Source organism: Mustela erminea, chromosome 2 (genome assembly GCF_009829155.1).
Source record: "Mustela erminea isolate mMusErm1 chromosome 2, mMusErm1.Pri, whole genome shotgun sequence".
NCBI lineage: Eukaryota > Metazoa > Chordata > Mammalia > Carnivora > Mustelidae > Mustela > Mustela erminea.
Window position 1 is genome coordinate 49457671 of NC_045615.1, and position 19022 is coordinate 49476692.

At 35.0% G+C, this 19022-nt stretch overlaps 2 protein-coding genes across 5 annotated transcripts in view; one reads left to right on the forward strand and one right to left on the reverse strand.

Annotated features, from left to right (window-relative positions):
• The window catches only part of CCSER1 (coiled-coil serine rich protein 1), a 1384598-nt gene that overhangs the window by 170546 nt on the left and 1195030 nt on the right, over positions 1-19022 (forward strand). The gene's annotated exons all lie outside the window — the stretch shown is intronic.
• On the reverse strand, positions 13205-13963 carry LOC116584488 (transcription factor BTF3-like). Its single transcript, XM_032332897.1, has one exon. It carries the CDS (start codon positions 13946-13948, stop codon positions 13460-13462), a length of 489 nt encoding a protein of 162 aa, XP_032188788.1. The 5' UTR covers positions 13949-13963; the 3' UTR covers positions 13205-13459.

Sequence of the window (19022 nt, forward strand, 5' to 3'; positions counted from 1 at the left end):
CATACTGTCTTCCAGAGTGGCTGTTCCACTTTGCATTCCCACCAGCAGTGCACAAGTGTTCCCTTTTCTCCGACATCCTGTCAACACCTCTTGTTTTTTAGGTTAATTTTAGCTATTCTGACAGGTGTGAAGTGATACCTCATTGTAGTTTTGATTTACATTTCCCTGATGGTAAGTGATAATGAACATCTTTTCATGTGTCTGTTGGCCATCTGTATGTCATCTTTGGAGAAATGTCCATTCAGGCCTACTGCCCATTTTTTAATTGGGTTATTTGTTTTTTGCATGTTGGGTTTTTAAAGTTCTTTATATGTTTTGGATAATAACCCTTTATTGGATATATCATTTGCAGATGTCATCTCTCATTCCATCGGTTGCCTGTTCGTTTTCTTAATTATTTCTTCTGCTATGCAGAAGCTTTTTATTTTGAAGTCGTTCCAGTAGTTTATTTTTGCTCTTGTTTCCCTTGCCCCAGGAGACATACCTAGAAAAACATTGCTACAACTGCTATCGAGAAGGTTACTGCCTATGTTCTTTTCTAGGATTTTGGTGGTTTACTGTCTCACATTTAGGTCTTTCATCCATTTTGAATTTATTTTTATGTATGGTGTAAGAAATAGCCCAGTTTCATTCCTTTGCCTATTTCTGTCCAGTTCTCCCAACACCAATTGTTGAAAGACTTCTTTTCTTATTGGGTAGACTTTCCCATTTTATCAAAGACTAATTGACTGTATAGTTGTGGCTTTATATCTGGGTTTTCTGTTCCGTTGATTTATGTGCCTATTTTCTTGTGTCAGTGCCATGCTGTTTTGATTACTCTTGCTCTGTAATATGACTTGAAGTCCAGAATTTTGATACCTCCAGCTTTGCTTTTCTTTTTCAAGCTTCCTTTGGCTATTTGGGGTCTTTTATGGTTCCATACAAATTTTAGGATTATTTGTTCTAGTTCTGTGAAAAATGCTATTGGTATTTTGATAGGGATTGCTTTAAATGTATAGACTGCTTGGGATAGATATTTTAACAGTGTTTGTTCTTCTAATCCATGAGCATGGAATATCTTTCCATTTCTTTGTGTCATCTCCAATTTCTTTCATCGTGTTTTATAGATTTCAGAGTACAGATCTTTCACCTCCTTCATTGGGTTTATTCTTTGGTGTTCGATGATTTTTGGTGCAATTGTAAATGGGATTGTTTTCTTAATTTCTGCTGCTTCATTATTGGTGTATAGAAATGCAACAGATTTCTGTACATTCATTTTATGTCTTGTGAGTTTACTGAATTTATTTATCAGTTCTAATAGTTTTTCAGTGGTTGTTCTTTTTTTGTTTTGTTTTGTTTTTTGTTTTTAAATATATAGTATCATATTTTCCATATGATAGCAGCTTAAGTTGAGCAAAAATTGTGGGCTAATATTGTGCAGGAAACATGTATTTGATTCTTTAAGAAACTGTCAGAGAATCACACATTGACCACCTCTGTCCTGCTTTGCAGCCTCTGCACCTGCTGTTTCTGCTTTGTCTCCTTCAGAGCTTCCTGTGGATTGTGCCTCAGGCTAGTTCTGGTCCAAAAGAGAAATCTGTGGTGTGATAGTATGTGTGTGCCAGGTGGAGTGGGGAGTACTGAACATCTTAGAAGGGAAGAAAACATATAAAATATCTTTAGTTACTAAAACTATAAAAAAAGGTGATAATTCTTAAAATGTAGGAAATTAATAAACAACTTTATGATATTTATTTTTTCCCCCAAACACCTTTAAGTGCCTTCTAATCTTTAATATCTTATAAGGATATGCATTTTTTTCCTCTTTGTGAACCTTGTCTAGAATATAATACATTGCTTAAAGATCAAAGACAGACTGTGTCTCCTAACATAAAAAAATGATCAAAATAAACAAATTTACAAAATAGGAATTCTTTTATGTCATACATGATTTTAACTTTTCATTTTAAGCAAGTAGGGTTTGATGAAAGGAACAATGATTTGGAAAAAGATACAAAATTCTAGTCATTCCTTTCACCTCATAATAATACTCTACCTATAGAGTTATAAAACTCAGATAATATATTTTATCTGAAAAGTTTCTGCAAATTTTAAGGTACTATACTGATGTGAATGATACTGCATTTTTATTAATAACAAAGATCAAGACAGAAACCAATAATAATAATAATAATGCCTTTTAAAATAGTCATTTAGAAAAAAAATATATTTTAAAAGCCAAACTCACATTTAAAATGTATCTTACAATGGTGTTGAGTTGGCTTTTTAAGCCACAACAAAAACAGCCCTTAAAAAGTTCTTTAGGAGCACCTGGATGGCTCAGTGGGTTAAGCCTCTGCCTTCGGCTGAGGTCATCATCCCTGGGTCCTTGAATAGAGCCTCACATCAGGCTCTCTGCTCAGCAGGGAGCCTGCTTCCTCCTCTCTCTCTCTCTCTCTCTGCCAGCTTCTCTGCCTACTTGTGATCTCTGTCTGTCAAATAAATAAATAAAATCTTAAAAAAAAGTTTTTTATATGTTATTGCTTTATTAGAATAATCTTTTTACCTGGTTTCGCATTTGGTTATTTTTTGGAAATGGATTACATTTTTCAAAATCAATTTATGTTGCTTAGAAAAAAATAATAGGTACATTTAAGATTTGCATATTTTACTACATTTTTGTACACTTGAATTAGAAAGTTTACTCAGTCTAGTTATTTCTTGATGGTGAAATTAAGAAAAAAGCATCTGCCCTAAAGATGCTGTCCTGGCTATTTACAAAGAAATTTAATTTGCATCCTTTGTTTTTATAAATAAAAAACAAGTTTAACTGCTGTGAACATCCATGTGGACACATATAATTAATCACATTATAATTTGATAATTACTACTTTAAAAGTACCTTCTGATAAATTGCAAGATAATGTTATCCAAAATGGTAATATACACTGATATCAAAGATGTCAAAGACTTAAAAATTATGTTAAAAAAATAGCTATTTATAAAGTGCCTGATTTACCTCAAAACAAATTTTGAACTGTAGTGTATTTAGTAATAGTACTTGTCTGTCTGGTCATAATTTAAGATTTTTAAACTTCCGTGAGACAACTGTAACACACTGAAGTTTTTGCTCTTGTCTGTTTTACTTCTTCATTCTTTTGGAAGAATACACCCCCCAGTAGGGTTTTTAGCTTGAATATTTAGACGGTATGGATTTGAATGGGAGGCAAGCAGGTGTCAGATAATTCATATCATGTATTAGGAACTAGTCGGGGTGAGACAGTATATCTCAGCATGCTGTTCCCTTCAGTAGATTTATGTTCCAAAGAAATGCAGATACATTAATATAAATAGTGATTTTCAGTGAAAAGAAGATCAGCCACTTAGCTATGGTTCATGAATCACAGTGATTCTCTTTCTTTTATTTTTTTAATAATAATAACAGTACATAGAAACTCTCACTGAACCAAGTGGGTATGTGAGTACCCTGATCTTAAAGATTTAACTTGACCCAGCAGTCCACTGGAAGTTGCTATAGCTGAGCAACAAGAACTGAAGTGCTGGGTTTACATTTAGAGAAAGAGAAAGGAACTGTTAATGCATGCTTTTTCCCAGGAGCATTCATCTCTCTAGGAAGTCCTGCATAACAAAAGGGAGTTGGGACACCATTAACTTTTATGAAGTGATATTATGATTTCTTGAAGGGAACTTACTGTTACACAGTTGGAAGCTTGTAAGGTCTGTTAAGTAAAGAAGTTCAAAGATAAACCTCTGTTGTTCAGTATATAGTTTTGTTTTCTGTGTTTTGATTCAGTGCAGTGGAGTTGAACATAAAAGTACTAAAATCTCCAGCTTTTCATGATTCTTCCCTAGTTGTTGTAAGTAGACCATTAGATAATTTTAAGGAAATCAGAACATTGACCCGTACAAGTGATTTTTACAGAAATTGGTTTTATTCTTACAAAAGAACAACATAAAATGATTTCCCCATTTTGACACAGTGGCTTTTCTAAAAGTTCCTATATGTAAAAATAATAATTCTTTCAAGATAAAATAGCAAATTATTCTGGTTCAATAAGCAAGTCTATTTCAGTAAAGCAATATACAAAATCTTCATTAAGAAATACTTTTAAAAATACTTAAAAAACCACAAAATTGCATAATAAAATCACAATCAAGTTGCTTATAGTACAGCAGCCCAAACTGAAGAAAAATTCAGAAGATAGTTCTGTTAAATGAACTTACTAGCTGAGCAATATGAATTCTCAGCTGAGCTCAGTGCCAGCTGTGCGTCCAACAAGTGTTAGGTACTGTTTGAAAGGCATGCAGATGTCATGGTGAGCAGGAAGAGGAGGTCTCTTTATTTATGGAGACTTAATTATGTGATATTTAAGAACAAGAAAATACTGCTTTAAAAACAATCTAGATCTTCTGTGAGGGTGTTGGAGTTCTTAAATTTAAAAAATACAGGTTCCTTACTTGCAAGGACACCTAACTAGAATAGGACAGAAATTACTGGTTCTGGAATCTGACTATTACAGATCTAAGTTGTGTCAAATAGTGAGCAGTCCATTAACAACTCAGAAAAATAGAAGTGAGGGGATATAATTGGCTCTTAATTATTGGTAAGGTAGCACAAAGATTCAAGTAAGAGGAACCCAGATTATTTTGCAATGAAGAAATAAATAAAATTCAGCTTTAAGTTTATTAATTACCTTATTCGTGTATTTAGTTATCATTTATTAATTGATGTTTATGTAATTGATTTTTTGAAGCTGTGGAGATGGAGCAAAAATATCAACAGGGTCTAGGTCACCAGGGCTCTTAGGTATAGCAAAACAAAATAGACAATAAGTAAATTATTACAGTAGGATAGTGGCACAAATGAGTAAATTCTTGAGTGTTCACAAAAGGTTTCATAAAATAAGTAGTGTCTTAAATAGCTGCTATAAAATGATAATTTTAAAAAATATGACTTTTGTACACAGGTCAAAGATTTGTTCTAATTAATCTGTCAGGGAACCAGTGAAAATTAGAGCTATTCAAATGATATCTGAGGAACAGGTTATTTATAGGAAGTTTAATAAAGAAATATTAGAATAAGACTGTGATTATAAACCTGATTAATGTCTTATAGTGCAATAAACTCATATTTCAGATTATCTTTTTTACAAAAACATTTGTATCTCTATTGGGCACAAATCTGCTTATTAACATGTAACTTCACAGAGTCAGTGCCCTTGATTAACAGCAGATGACAAAATCAAAATCAGGACAGTCCCCTTGAGAATTATTTAATCTTCCAATAGACATTAACAAGACATGCAATCATCCTCTTGGCCTTATTCCTAATATTTGGATATCTTTTTCTTAACATTGCTCTCTTAGATCTCAAGTATTTTTCCAAAGAGTACTGTAACATAGTATTATATGCTATCATATTATAAACATTACTATACCATATATTTATGATATAATTATTATATTAAGATTATTGATCTCAGTAAAAAGGCTGATCCTGTTTGTTTTTTTTTTTAATGGACTTATTATTTGCATTCATGCAGTAGGAGATGTTAGTTAATTTGTGTTCCTCCTTGAGCTTAGGGTACAGAGTAACTGCTATCTAGAACTGTCATTAAGAAATGTAGGACTAGATCTTTTAAAGCTTTTATTTGCTTTCTAGAAATTTCTAGACTAGAAATTCTAACCTGCTTCTCCATTAGATATCACTTGTAGTAACTATAAATTTGGCGAATTCCTTTCTTCTGAGGTCTCCAAAATTTGTTAAGGTCCCTGTCCTTCCAGAGATTAACTATATTTAACAGTGCAGTTCTTTCCATGAGACTCTGAGACCCTATTTTTTGAGAACCTGACTTCTGATTTACCTTTATCCAGATCTCAAAGAGTTCCCCTCCTTTTCAGTGGGCACACAATTTTAATTAATTTGAGCTCTTAACTCCACAGACAACAATGACAAAAACTCTTAATCACTCAGATTTTCTGTTGTCTCTTTTCAGGAGATACTAGATCTCCAGCATCAGCATCAGTGGAGATAGTAAATGATCAGACCATTAAATTAGATGCCTCACAAATAAGGATTTATTGATCATATAAAACTATACTCACATATACACAGGGGCTTCCTAGACCATGTTGTTGAAACTGGCTTAGGTCCATTGGTTACTAGTTCCTCACTTGGGTGTAGAAAGGAGCATAGCTGAAGCCATGACTTAACATACGGTGCTTTCTCAACTATATAGTTGTATCTGGCTTAGTGGTTTGAGACCAGACAGACTCAGCAGGAGTTAGATAAGAAAGAAAAAACAGAATTTGTTAGAAGCAAAAACAAACAAAAGGAACCAAACCGACCAACCAAACAAAACAAATCCACTATAAAACCAGGAGAAAGAAAAAAACAGAAAAACAGAGTCAGCAAGGTAAAATACTGTTGTCACTTGGGAATCACTTTGGTATCCAAGACAGGACATGCTTGGCCTCAAACAGACTGTGAAGTGAATTCTCTAACAATGCAGTTTAATCGATTCTGGCATGTGAGTCCACTAGGATATCTCAGTGGGTTATCTAAAGGTACAATTTTCCAAAAGTTTAAAACATTTCAGAAAGTTTAAAAGTTTATACAAATATAGATGGGGCAAGAATCAAAGATTTAATCAACTAATTAAGAGAAATTGGTAAATTGTTTAAAAAGCATTAGAAATTAGGTATTTATAGAAATTTAATAAGATAATGTTAGAATAAGATTACAAAATTGAATAGAAGACCAGTTAATGTTCTACAGGGCAATAATCCATTATCAGCAAGAACATTTGTATCTTTACTGGATGCAAATCTACAAGTTACCATGTGACTTCACTTAGCTGCAGCCCTTAATTAATAGTAATAGCAAATAGCAAAATCAAATAATACTATATTTTATAAAAATCAAATAATACTATAATGTTCTACAGAATTCAGTAATTCTTGGCAGAGCATTTAAGAATAGTTTAGTGTGTAGTCATCTTTTTGGCCTTGTTTCTAAGTTTTGGATAATGGTACTTAATACATCCATTAAGTGAGCAAAAGAGGACAAAAATTTAGACTTAGAGCAATTCATGAGTAATTCCATCAATGCATAAAACATATATGTGAGGCCAGGAATTTTGAATTGAAGGTGGAATCTTATAGGGGGAGAGACATAAGGCAGAGCTAGTCAAAGAGAGTTACGTATTGTATAACAGAATTTTGTAGGGAGTTTTAAGTAGGATAGTGCAATGAATATGTGTGCTTTTTAGTATTATTATCCACGTAATTTTAAATGGATTAATTGAATTCAATAAGTGGTTGTAGGTTATAGGGATAAATATCTTACATGAAAAAACGAATGTTTTTTATTATTGTATGAATGCAAAATAGAATATTACTTTTTTTGTTGATATTTGAGGTAAACTTTTTATATTCCAATTTGATTGAGAGACTTCTAAATTAAATTCTCAGCATTTCGTCACTGCTTCTATTTTACTCATCCAGTTATGTATTAAGTTTTACTTTTGCTTGTTTCTTAAAATTGTATAATTAAAATATGTCCGTTAGTGAATGATTACTGAATAATTATTAACTTACCAATTAAATCTTTTATGGGGAATAACGATAAAGATACTCCCAGGAGAAAGCAAAGCACTGAGTTATGCTAATTTTAGCTATTTTTCTTTACTTGGCAATTGGTTTACCTTTCTCACATTATAAAGTATATAATTATACTCAGTCATAAAGTACCATAATTTATTAGCTATTGAAGTCACACAGCCTAATTTATGAACAATCCATTTCCTAAGCAGGCCAGTTTTTTCATAATCGTTATCCAAACTGTCAACTTGTATAATATCCATGTAACTTTGTGCACGGGGTAGTGTGAAAAGTGACATAAGGTAATAAGAGCAATTTATAGAAACAGAAAATCTTACTTGTAGCAAGTGGTCGTTGGTTGAGTGGTCCTTGTGAATGTAGGGATTGATACTCGTATTGCATTGAAATTAACAGTGTTATTTTGTTTTGTTTTTTCTGTGTCTCATTCTGGAATCTGCTACATTCTTCAGAGTGCATTTTTATTTTAATAAATGTGGTAGACATGAAGGAACAAGGGACCAGAGATGCAATCTGTTTGAGCTGATTGCATGATTCTCCTTTAATCAAAATGATGTGCCATGATTAAGAAAGAAAAATTAACTATCACCTAGGCTTCTTAATTGATAGAAAAGGAAGTGCCACACTTTTTCTGAATCATTTTCTTAACCAGTTCAGGGAGTGAACTTGAAGACACCAAACGAGGTAATTAATGATGGGTGGGTTAGAAATGAGAAATACAAACAATCGTGTCTGAAAATAAGGAGGATGTAATGATTATATATAAGCTTGCAGATAATTATTATTTTCAAATATTTATTCTTAGGGTGTGTTCATATGTTTTTCCTGATGCCTTAAAACATCAGGAGAATTTTTTTAAGCACGAGGAGTGCTTTTTATGACTATTTTTACCTATAATTTTCATAATTAAACATTTTATAACTTTTCCCTTCTCTTTTTTTCAACCGTATCAATTTATTCCATAAATTAGTTCATATTCAGGGATAGGGAAATTGGGAAGTTTATGTTTATTGGGACTTTATTATGTATCATGGTTTACATGGTCCCTTTTCATGTGGGGACTATTACTTCATGTTTACAACTCTAAGAAGATTCTGTAAGAGCTCTCTGTACTTTTATTGATTGATTGATTTCTTTTTCTTCCAAGTTTTTTTTTTAATTCCAGTTAGTTAGCATACAGTGTAATATTAGCTTTAATGGGTAGAATTTAATGATTCATCACTTACATACATCCAGTGCTCATCACAAGTGCCTGCCTTAATACCCATCACTTATTTAACCCATCCCCCTACCCACCTCCCTGCGCTCCACTCCTTTTGTTCTCTATAGTTGAGTGTCAGCTTTATGGTTTGCCCCTCTCTCTTTCTTTTTTTCCCCTATGTTCATCTGTTTTGTTTCTTAAATTCTGAGTCTGAGTAATACCATATGGTATTTGGCTTTCTTGGACTTTTTTATCTCACTTAGCATAATGCATTCTTAGCTTCACCCACATTGTTGCAAATGACAAGATCTCATTCATTTTTATGACTGAGTGTACACACACACACACACACACACACACACACACACACCAAATCTGCTTTATCCATTCATCAGTCAGTGGACATTTGTACTCGTTCCATAAATTGGCTGTTGATAATGCTGCTATAAACATTGGAATGCATGTCTCCCTTCAAATCAGTATTTCTGTATCCTTTGGGTAAATACTTGGTAGTGCAATTGCCATGTCATAGGGTAGTTCTATTTTTAACTTCTTGAGGAAACTCCATATTGTTTTCCAGAGAGTATTTGCACTTTTATTAAATGGCTGTTGTCCTTAAAATTCCCTTTTTCTTATTGAACTAAATTCTGTCTTCTTCAAGATTGTATCTAGTTCTCTGATGCTATACACAATTCTAGTCTGTCAGATATTTAAAGCTTTTTAGAAGTATTTATGGCATTTAAAAAAATGAGGCATAAAATCTATAAGTTCTTTCAATATGCAGAACCTTACTATTTTCTCTATCCTATTTATAGTCTTTTTTAGGGAAAATATCCACTGGTAAATGGCATAAATCACACATAATCTGCACCCTGAGTAGAGTGATACTAATATATTCTTGCATATTAGATTCTGGAATTTCTTTAAGTTGAAAATTACGTATTTTGTTTCCTTCTAAGAGATTTTTGGCTCCAAACATAGACCTTTCACTAAATGATTATTTTGTCTATTGGCTTGATTAATTTAACTGAGAGGTGTTACTGAGTTAGAGGGCCTGAGAGCCAAAAGTAAAATTATTTATTTTAGTTGTGTAGATTTGGTTAAAGATTTCTCCTTACGATAACTGATATGGGAAGTGATATTCCAGATTACAAATTTAGGATTCCATGTGTGTCATATAAGAAAATATAAAATGAGTTAAAAACACTTACGACCAAATTAAACTAACGATTCTGCTTTCATTGGTACAATATGGCTAATCTCAGCCAGTGTTTATCTCAGTTCTTGGAGTTAATTTTAAATAGTTGGTTTTAAGTAAGAATTACAATAGCCTGTTAAAGACTTTGAAAAAAAATCTGCAAATTTCTTATTGCCCATATCATTATGCAAGAAGAATGACATCATTCTGGTTCTTATCCTTGAGGATATGTCCCCTAGATTCATGTCTTTGAGCAGAGATATTGAGCAGAGGAGTTTACTTTGCTCAGATTGTCAGGAAAGTAGTCATTTTTGATGATATGTGTGTGTGCACTTTGCTGAAGTCGGTCCAGTGTGTGGAAATACATATGGATAAAACAAATGAATTTGGAGGTTATTATTTTTTTGTATAAGATTTATTGTAAATACCCTCAATAATAAGTCCAACTTTTATATTCATCATCAACAGCTATAACTGATATTTATTGTGGCTCCAAGGCTAAAATCAAAAGTAAGCAAGTTATAGATTGTTTATTGATACAGTGTTGTAAAATGCTAGACATGTGTAATGCTCAGCTCAGGAAATGAGAGAAAGTGGAAAGAAAATAGAACTTGGAATTAAAAGATCTGGATTTAGGGGATGCTTACTCTCTTGTATTTTGACATCTCTGAGCTTAAAACCCTACACTTTTAGTACCTATTTCACAGAGTGGTTGTGAAAATTAAAATGGAGTTTAAATTAAAACTGGGGTATGTGTCAAGAAAACCAGCCAAATGAAGCTCCTGGTGTTTGTGAATGTGAGAGGAAGACCATTACAGTGAAGGCCAGCTTTCCAGATCTCAAAGCACCACTTCAAATCAGCATTGTTAGAATAAACATTCAGCTATGGTAGCCAGCAGCCTTGAGCAGCGGTGGGCCTCCCAGAAGCCAACCCAGCAGCCAAGGCTGTGAGCCAGGGTTTTCTAGTATAGTAATAAAATCACCCTATTGGTTGTTCAGAGCTTTAAACTGAAAGATGTGAAATTAAAATACTAAATACAAGGAGGTCCTTGAGACTCTTCCTACCAGAAGACCCTATACCTGGAAAACGTGGTCTTTCAGTTCGAACTGATACTGAGACAGTCTTGTCTGGCTTTCACAAGGATCCCATCTCTTGACTGATTTTGTTTGTAGCATTCTAATCATTCCAGTTACCAATGGCCTTCTCATGGACTGTACCTATGAGGGGTATTCTGAAGAAGAGATTCATGGCAGCCATACTCTCAGTTTTGAAGGGGGGACAACTACTTTATTGATATTATAAAAATGTACTAGAAACAGAAAGAAGGGAGGGGAAATCTGCACCCAGATGAGGGCCGTGGTAAGCAGTAAAGGAGCAAAAGACAAAAAGTTATGTCAAATCAGGTACTTAACAACATCCAATTTCATTACCTGGGGAAGCCCCGTGGAGACAGCCCAGCTGGAGTCCCCAGTGGAGTGTCCTCCCTTCAGGTGAGACTTCCAACTGACCATCCCCATAAGGGCCATCTTATAGGGCAAATGACGGGGTCTGAAGTTAAACATTTGTTTGCCTACGTGCGAGTTGAGTGAGCCACATTATGTTACTTCGTCTACACCTTCAAGGAGCCTGGGCTAGGTGTGCTTGCCTCCCCTCCCAGATTCCATTCTCGGGGACCAGCCCAGCCTGGAGCAGGAGGGGATGGAAAGCAAGATTTATAGCTCTTGGCCTCTAGAACAGAAGGGCCAGTTCTGACTTCAAGGCCAGCCAGTGTCAACTAATCAGGCTCCTAAGATCACTTACGCAGGGCAAGTCTCACAAATAACATTCTTTAGCCTGCCTGGTATGTGCAGGTCGGGGTGGTCATTTTGCAGGACAAATCACAGAAATCTCCATTCATACAATACAGGGGTGCAGAATGAAGGAAGCAGGATTGGGTGTAAGGATAAGTTGCACTATGATGCACTACAGCAGAGCCTTAGCTGACCCTATAGTGACCTCTCAGGCTGAGATGGTCCTTCCTGTTTGTCCGAAATTGATGCAATTGGAAGCAATCTCTGTACTTTCACATTGACCGATTGATGCAGGCTGCCCTAAGAAGGGGTTATGATCTGCTTTGGCAAAGCAGCAAAGGCTGAGAGTTGAGGCCAAGCTCTGAAGAGGGATTCAGTTGAAAGCTGTCTGTTGTCCAAACCTAGCAGCTGGGGGAACTCTTAAAAATTGTTAAGGACCTGGAATAGCTTTTGTTTTTGTGCATTGCATCAATTATTACTTACTTCATTAGTAATTGAAACAGATATTTGAAAAATATAATAGCACTAAAGCCATTATATGTTAAATAAAATAATTTTATGAAAAATAACTATTTTTCCCCCAAATTAAAAAAAAATAGCAAAGACAGGGGCATGTTCTTATATTTTTCCAAATGTCTTCATTGTCTGGTTTAATAGAAGACCACTGGGCTCTGAGATCTGGATCTCGATCTTTTACAGTGTTTTGCTTTTTTTTTTTTTTTTTTTTTTTAAAGATTTTATTTATTTATTTGACAGAGAGAGATCACAAGTAGGCAGAGAGGCAGGCAGAGAGAGAGAGGAGGGAGCAGGCTCCCTGCTGAGCAGAGAGCCCGATGCGGGACTCGATCCCAGGACCCTGAGATCATGACCTGAGCCGAAGGCAGCAGCTCAACCCACTGAGCCACCCAGGCGCCCTACAGTGTTTTGCTTTGTAAGTACAGTGAGCTTCCCAGAGACAAGTGGCTGGAAAAGGGTACTTCCCTTTTCCTGAACTAAACTAAACGAAAGGTTTAGTTAGATGTGGTATCTGAAATAATCTCAGTGAACTTTTCATACTCCAGATAAATGATTCTGCTGATATTCATACTTAATTTTTGTGAAGCTCCTCTTCTCTCATTACTCTTCAAACATGTCGTGTTCACGTCCAGTTCTGGAATTTGACCCATCTTGTTATCCTCCCTATCACGCGTCTGTGTCTGATACCTTCCTCTTCACTTAACGCCTTCCTACTTCTTCTTCTTTTTTTTTTTTTAATATTATCCGGCCATTTAAAATCTTTAATCAAATTTCACCAAAGATTACCAGCCATATTACATGCCATGATTAGCCTTCTATAAACAACTTTGCTTTGCATGTACAAATCAGTGTTAATGAAATAAAAAGTAAAACCGTAACCTAGGCAAAGAACTTTATTAATCTTGTTTCAAACTTTATTCCCAGGCTTCTTCAGCTTAATAAGCTGCAAAGAATGAATTGTGTATAAGCAAAAACTGAAAAGAGCTGCAGTGTCCAAGGGGCTTGGGCTTAAAAATATTAGAGATCTAGATTTTATCAGATCCATGAACAAAATTTTAAAAAGCAGTCATAATATAAAATAGCAGCTCCCAGTAACTTCTTTAAGTTTTATCTTCTTCAGAAGTTGACTCAATTCAGTTTGCTTCATTCTTGGAAGCTTCATCAAAATTCTCCACAAGATCTGGAACTTCATCATCATCATCCTCTCCGGTAGCAAGTGGTGCTTTTCCATCCACAGATTGTTTGGGCAGAGCTTCAGCCAGTCTTCTTAAACTAGTCAGACTGTCTGCACCAAGTTGCTTTAAGATACTGGGTAGCATTTCTGTCAGCTGCTTTGTCTCGGCATGGCCTGTAATGGTGAAAGTGTTCGCTGCCAGCGATGCCTGAACTTTGGGGTTGTTAAAGTGGATCACTGTTCCTTGGTTTGTGAACATATTCACTTCTTCAATACCAGAGATACTGTTTACCCCTAACTTCTTTAAGGAGAACTGAAGTTTTTTATCATCTGCTGTAGCTGTTCTATGAACCACCTTCTTCTTTCTGCGAGCAGTTCCTTTCCCACCAATGCGCACTTGTGCTTGCAGTTTGGCGAGTTTCTCATGGTTCATGATAGTTTCTTTCATCTTGTTGGAGCAGCATTGGGACCGCGTGGGGGACTAGGGTTGGCGCTCAGGGGGTCTTGGGCGGACCGGCTGAGATTAGGTGCACACACGCGGGGACGCAAGATGGCAGCTAGAGGCCTTCCTACTTCTTAATACATGTCTAATTTATGTCTTCTTTCCCTTGTAAAACTCTCGTTGGATATTCTAGCCTTTACTGATTTAAACTTCTACTTTGATTTTCTATTACACTGGTAGTTTATACTGTATTGCTCATTTACTGATAGCCTATGAGATTTGGTAAAAATAACTTCACAGTTTTACAGATATGGAAACGGAAGTACAGAAACAGTGAGTAGCATTAAATAACAAGTCATAAAGTAGTAACTGTAAGAACGAGCCTGGAAAACCTGACTCCAGGGTCCATGCTAGCAATTAATTTGTTTGTTTATGTATCTGTTTATTTTTAAAGATTTATTTATATATTTTAGAGAAAGAGAGCTTGAGGAGCAAGAGGAGGGGGGGAGGGAGAGGTGCTGTAGGACTTCATTTTCTTCAGTGCCTGTGGTTCTTGATCATGCTGCTTGGAAGAATGAAGAGATAGACCAGACAAAGTGTGGTGGGCAGCAAAGCAAAGTTTATTGAGCAATAGTACCAAGGTCCCAAAGAGGGAAGGGGCCTGGGAGAGTTGTCACCAGAGTTTCTAAACCTAGGGGTTTTTATTGGCTCGTTGGTAGGCCATTTTAATCTGATTAACTCTCCATGGGCCTGACACCCAATCAGGTTTTTTGTCCACGAACTCATATACCTGTACAGTGGGGAAGGGTGGAGGGCTCCTTTCAGGTTGGTGTAGAATTCTTTCAAGTTTGGTTTCCTCTTTGGGCAGGGTCCCTTGTCCCTGCCCACTTTCTTCTGACTGTCCTTCATCAGAGGGAGAGAGAATCCCAAGCAGACTCCGCATGAAGCGTGATGCCAGCCTTGGAGCTCCATCTCACAACCCAGAGATCATGATCTGAGCCAAAGTCAAGAGCCATGTACTTAGCAGACTGAGGCACCCAGGCACTGCTGGAGTCCCTGCTTTTGGTCCCTACCTTAAAGGAAGAGGAAATGAATGCTCTTGATTTTAGAGCTTCAGTTTTTGGTAGCTGAATTCTTTTCAAACCTGACACTGTGAGTTTCAGAAAGCACTGATTATTCACTGATACTATATATCTAGATTAGCTGATTAAGCATTACTTAGAATTCTTCAGTTATTTTAAGCATTAAAACTCCAAGGTTCACTCTGAATAGCAAACCCTTCTCAGGATAATCAGTTACACAAGAAAACTCTCCATTAGGTTTTAGCTATAAGCTGTATCATCTTACTTTGTAATTACTATCTGACAGACTTCTGTAGAACTTTATTCCTTTTCTTTAGTACCCTTATCTCAGTTTATGATTATACATTTATTAGTGGTATTATTTGATTGACAGTATTCTCCCACACTGGACTATAGACCTGGTGAACATAATGATTTCATTTCATGATCACTACTGTGCCCTCAGCAAGAATAATAGTGCCTGGAAATTATGGTATATTCAACAAGTATGTAATGATTGAATAACTTAGTCTTAATGGAACCCTTAGTTTTCCTTTTTAACATCAGGAGATTAAAATATCTCAAAATATGTGTATACTTTTGTTTTTAAATGCTACTTACTCCTTAATGGAGATGTTGTTGCACTCTATTTTTAGAAGTTTTCACCATTAACTCTTGTTTATGATGCATTAAGTTTTCTCTATTTTTATAAGATCATACAGGGTTCTTATAATAATGAACATAGCAAAAACCAAGTATTGAAATTTGGAGGTCTGAGTATGCTTCCAGTTATCAGGAATGTAAGCTAATCAATTTAAGAAGATTTTACCTATGCTTTTCAAGTTATTTTCTGCTTGTATTTTCTTTTTTTTTTTCATTGCTTTTTATCTACCTTACGTTCTTTTCTTCCTGCTTTTAAAAAGTCTGCAATTATATTGGCATCTTGGTTAATAGAGTGAGGACAAGCTGGGGGGGTGGCAGAGGGAGGAGAAGCAGACTCCCCACTGAGCAGGGAGCCCAGTATAGGACTTGACCCCAGGATCATGACCTAACCTGAAGGCAGATGCTCAACTGACTGAGCCACCCAGACATACCACTAGTGTCTAGTTCAAAACAGCAACTTTCTATTTTCATTCTGTTATACCTTACACAGGAAAGGCAAGCAAAGTATAAAAATATGCCATCTTTTGTAAGGAAATAAAAATATTTCATTCCAATTACCTTCTGAGGACTTGAGCCTTGTTTATTGTTTTATCTTTAAGCATAGTATTGAGTCAAGGAATGTTTGTTGAATTTAACTTAATTGACTACTTTCTGGCTCTGTACTCCATTTACAATGAAATACAGTGAACTATGACAGTGACAAAGGCTCTCCTATTATACCTATGTTCGTTGATAAGCAGATATTCCACATGAGGTATACATCTTATTATTGTATTCACATCATAACATGCTTTAGGACTAACCACATAAAGTAATAAAATAAGATAGTATAGTGATTTTCAGTTTGTAGACTATATATTCCTGGTATGTAATATAGTTTCTTCAGGAGTCCTGAGTAAAAGCAGTGTCTATTGAATAAATAAATAAACCATGTGCACCCATGTGCTTCCTAGATATGAAATCTTTGCTCGGGCTCCTGGGTGGCGTAGTCAGTTAAGTGCCAGACTCTTGGTTTCAGTTCAGGTATTGATCTTAGGGTCACGAGATACAGCCCTGCATCAGGCTCCATGCTCAGTCTGCTTGAAATTCTGTCTCCCTTTCCCTCTGTCCCTACCCCCTGCACACCCTCTCTCTCTCTCCTAAAATAAATAAATCTTTAAAAAAATGTTTGTTGTAACTTTTCATAATACACAATTTATATATTTACATAGTTTATAACAATCCTTTGGGGGAGAAGAATCTTTTTCCTTCTCTAGAGCTCCAGACTAGTATCCCCGATTGCCTACTTTTCTCTGGTTACTCATGACAAAAATCTTGAAGTCTTCCTTGTCCATATTCCTCTTGTGAGAAATTTCTATAACAAATTCCTTTTTAAAATTTTATATATATAATATAATATATATATAAATATATTATTATACATATTTTATATATTTATATACATATATACCATATATACATATATATATACACACACACATATATATATGTGTATATATATATATTTTATGTGACATGCAGAATCTGACCAGTTTTCATCATTTACATGTTTGGAAACACTACCATATTTCTAACTTACCTTTTTGGCTAGATTATTGCAATAGCCTCCCAACTGTTCTCCTTCTATCTGTTCTCTTCTTGCTCACCTGTAGTCTTGTTTTCTTCATGTTGCTAGAGTGGTCCTCTATAACTAAATTAAATTGTGTTATGTGTATTCATAACATTTTCCACTGGTTTCCCACTTACCCAAAGAAAAAGCAAAGGACTTACACTGGCCTAAGTTTCCCTAAATGACCTTGTTCCTTGCTTTCACTTTATAATTATTTTTTGCTACTGTGTCTTTTACTTATTACTCTGCTAGCCACTGTAGCCTCCCTGATTTTTCTCTAACTCGTCAAGCAATTTCTCATTTCGGTTTTTTGTACTTGTAATTCCTGCTGCCTGGAACACCTTTCCTCCAGGTTTTTGCCTGTCACCCTCCTTAATTATTTCTTTTGGATTTCTGCTCAAATATCACCTTATCTTGGGTCATCCCTGACTATTCTGTGTAGAACACTTTTCTTACCCTCTGGATCCTCTTTATCCTGCTTAATTTTTTTTCTCTGTATCACTTATTACCATTTTACATATTATGTATTTGTTTACTTGTTTATTGTTGGCCTCACCCCATACTTAAATAAAAGATCTTCTTCTTTTTTTTTTTTTTTTAATGAAACATCTTTAAGGGACTAGTACAGAGTCTAAGACCAAGAAGTCATAGAATACATATTAAATGAATGGAAGAAAGAAGAAATGAATAATTGAGGAGATGAAGATTTATGAGTTTGTAGTAACTCCTCCTCCCCCTTTCAATGGTTTAATGCCACTAGAATAAGAACATGCTAAAATAGACTTTTTCTAAATCAGCAAATTACGTATTAATTTCTCTGGTGGCCACACAAAAGGGCAGTTACTGCAGGTGGTTCAAAATACACATCCTAATACGTGAGGCTCCAACTGTATTTTCTTATTATAAAATATCAATTTACATTCATCCTCAAGCACTCAAAGCAAGGGAGTTTTACTCCTTTATTCTTTCCTAGTAAATTTCCTGTGTAACAAAAGAGGCTTTTGTTTAAAAAAAAAAAAAAAAAAGAAAGAAAAGAAAAAAAAGGTCCTCAGAGAAAGCTGCGCTATTACTCAAATTGTTTCTGTCAAATTGAATTTCATTTGTGAATTTGTGGTAGTTTAAAACATTCAGAAATCAGACGTTTTGGCATAGTTTACAGATTCAGAGGAAATTATAATTACGGCAGTTATAAAGCAATGAAAAAAATTAAAAGCTGTCAAATCGGCTCGGGTGCATATTGCATAGTTTGTAATTTTGGACTCCCCGTAATTCAACTAATTTAACATGCCAACTTTTCTGTACTTTACAACTTGGCAATTTCGAGCACTTTAATAGATTTCTTCTTTTTTATTTCTAACCATTCCCTTAAGATTCATGGATGTCTCGGAAATACTAATATCATTCAGAGTATACTTTCCATTAATTTGAAATTTCATTATGAACTGTAGTATTCATCCATTACAGCCCAGTGGTATTTCTCAAAATGAACATTCGATTTATCTTGGAACATTGAAAATATAACCAAATGATTGGACATATTTAATGCTAAAGAAGTTTTGAATGAATTTACAATATGTGTTTGATACACATTTTAGCATATGATTTGAAAAAATGCTCAAGACTTGAAATCAGTAATGGGTTTTTTTGTAAAGAGTTACAGTGTATCAAAAGAGAAATTGTGCTTATTTCCAAATAGAATATAATTTTGAGAATGTTGCTGTCATACGGGATCAACAATTTTATGCCC

Bases quoted from the DNA above. Each gene is read 5' to 3' on its own strand.
- LOC116584488 (XM_032332897.1), bottom strand. From the start codon at position 13,948: ATGAAAGAAACTATCATGAACCATGAGAAACTCGCCAAACTGCAAGCA.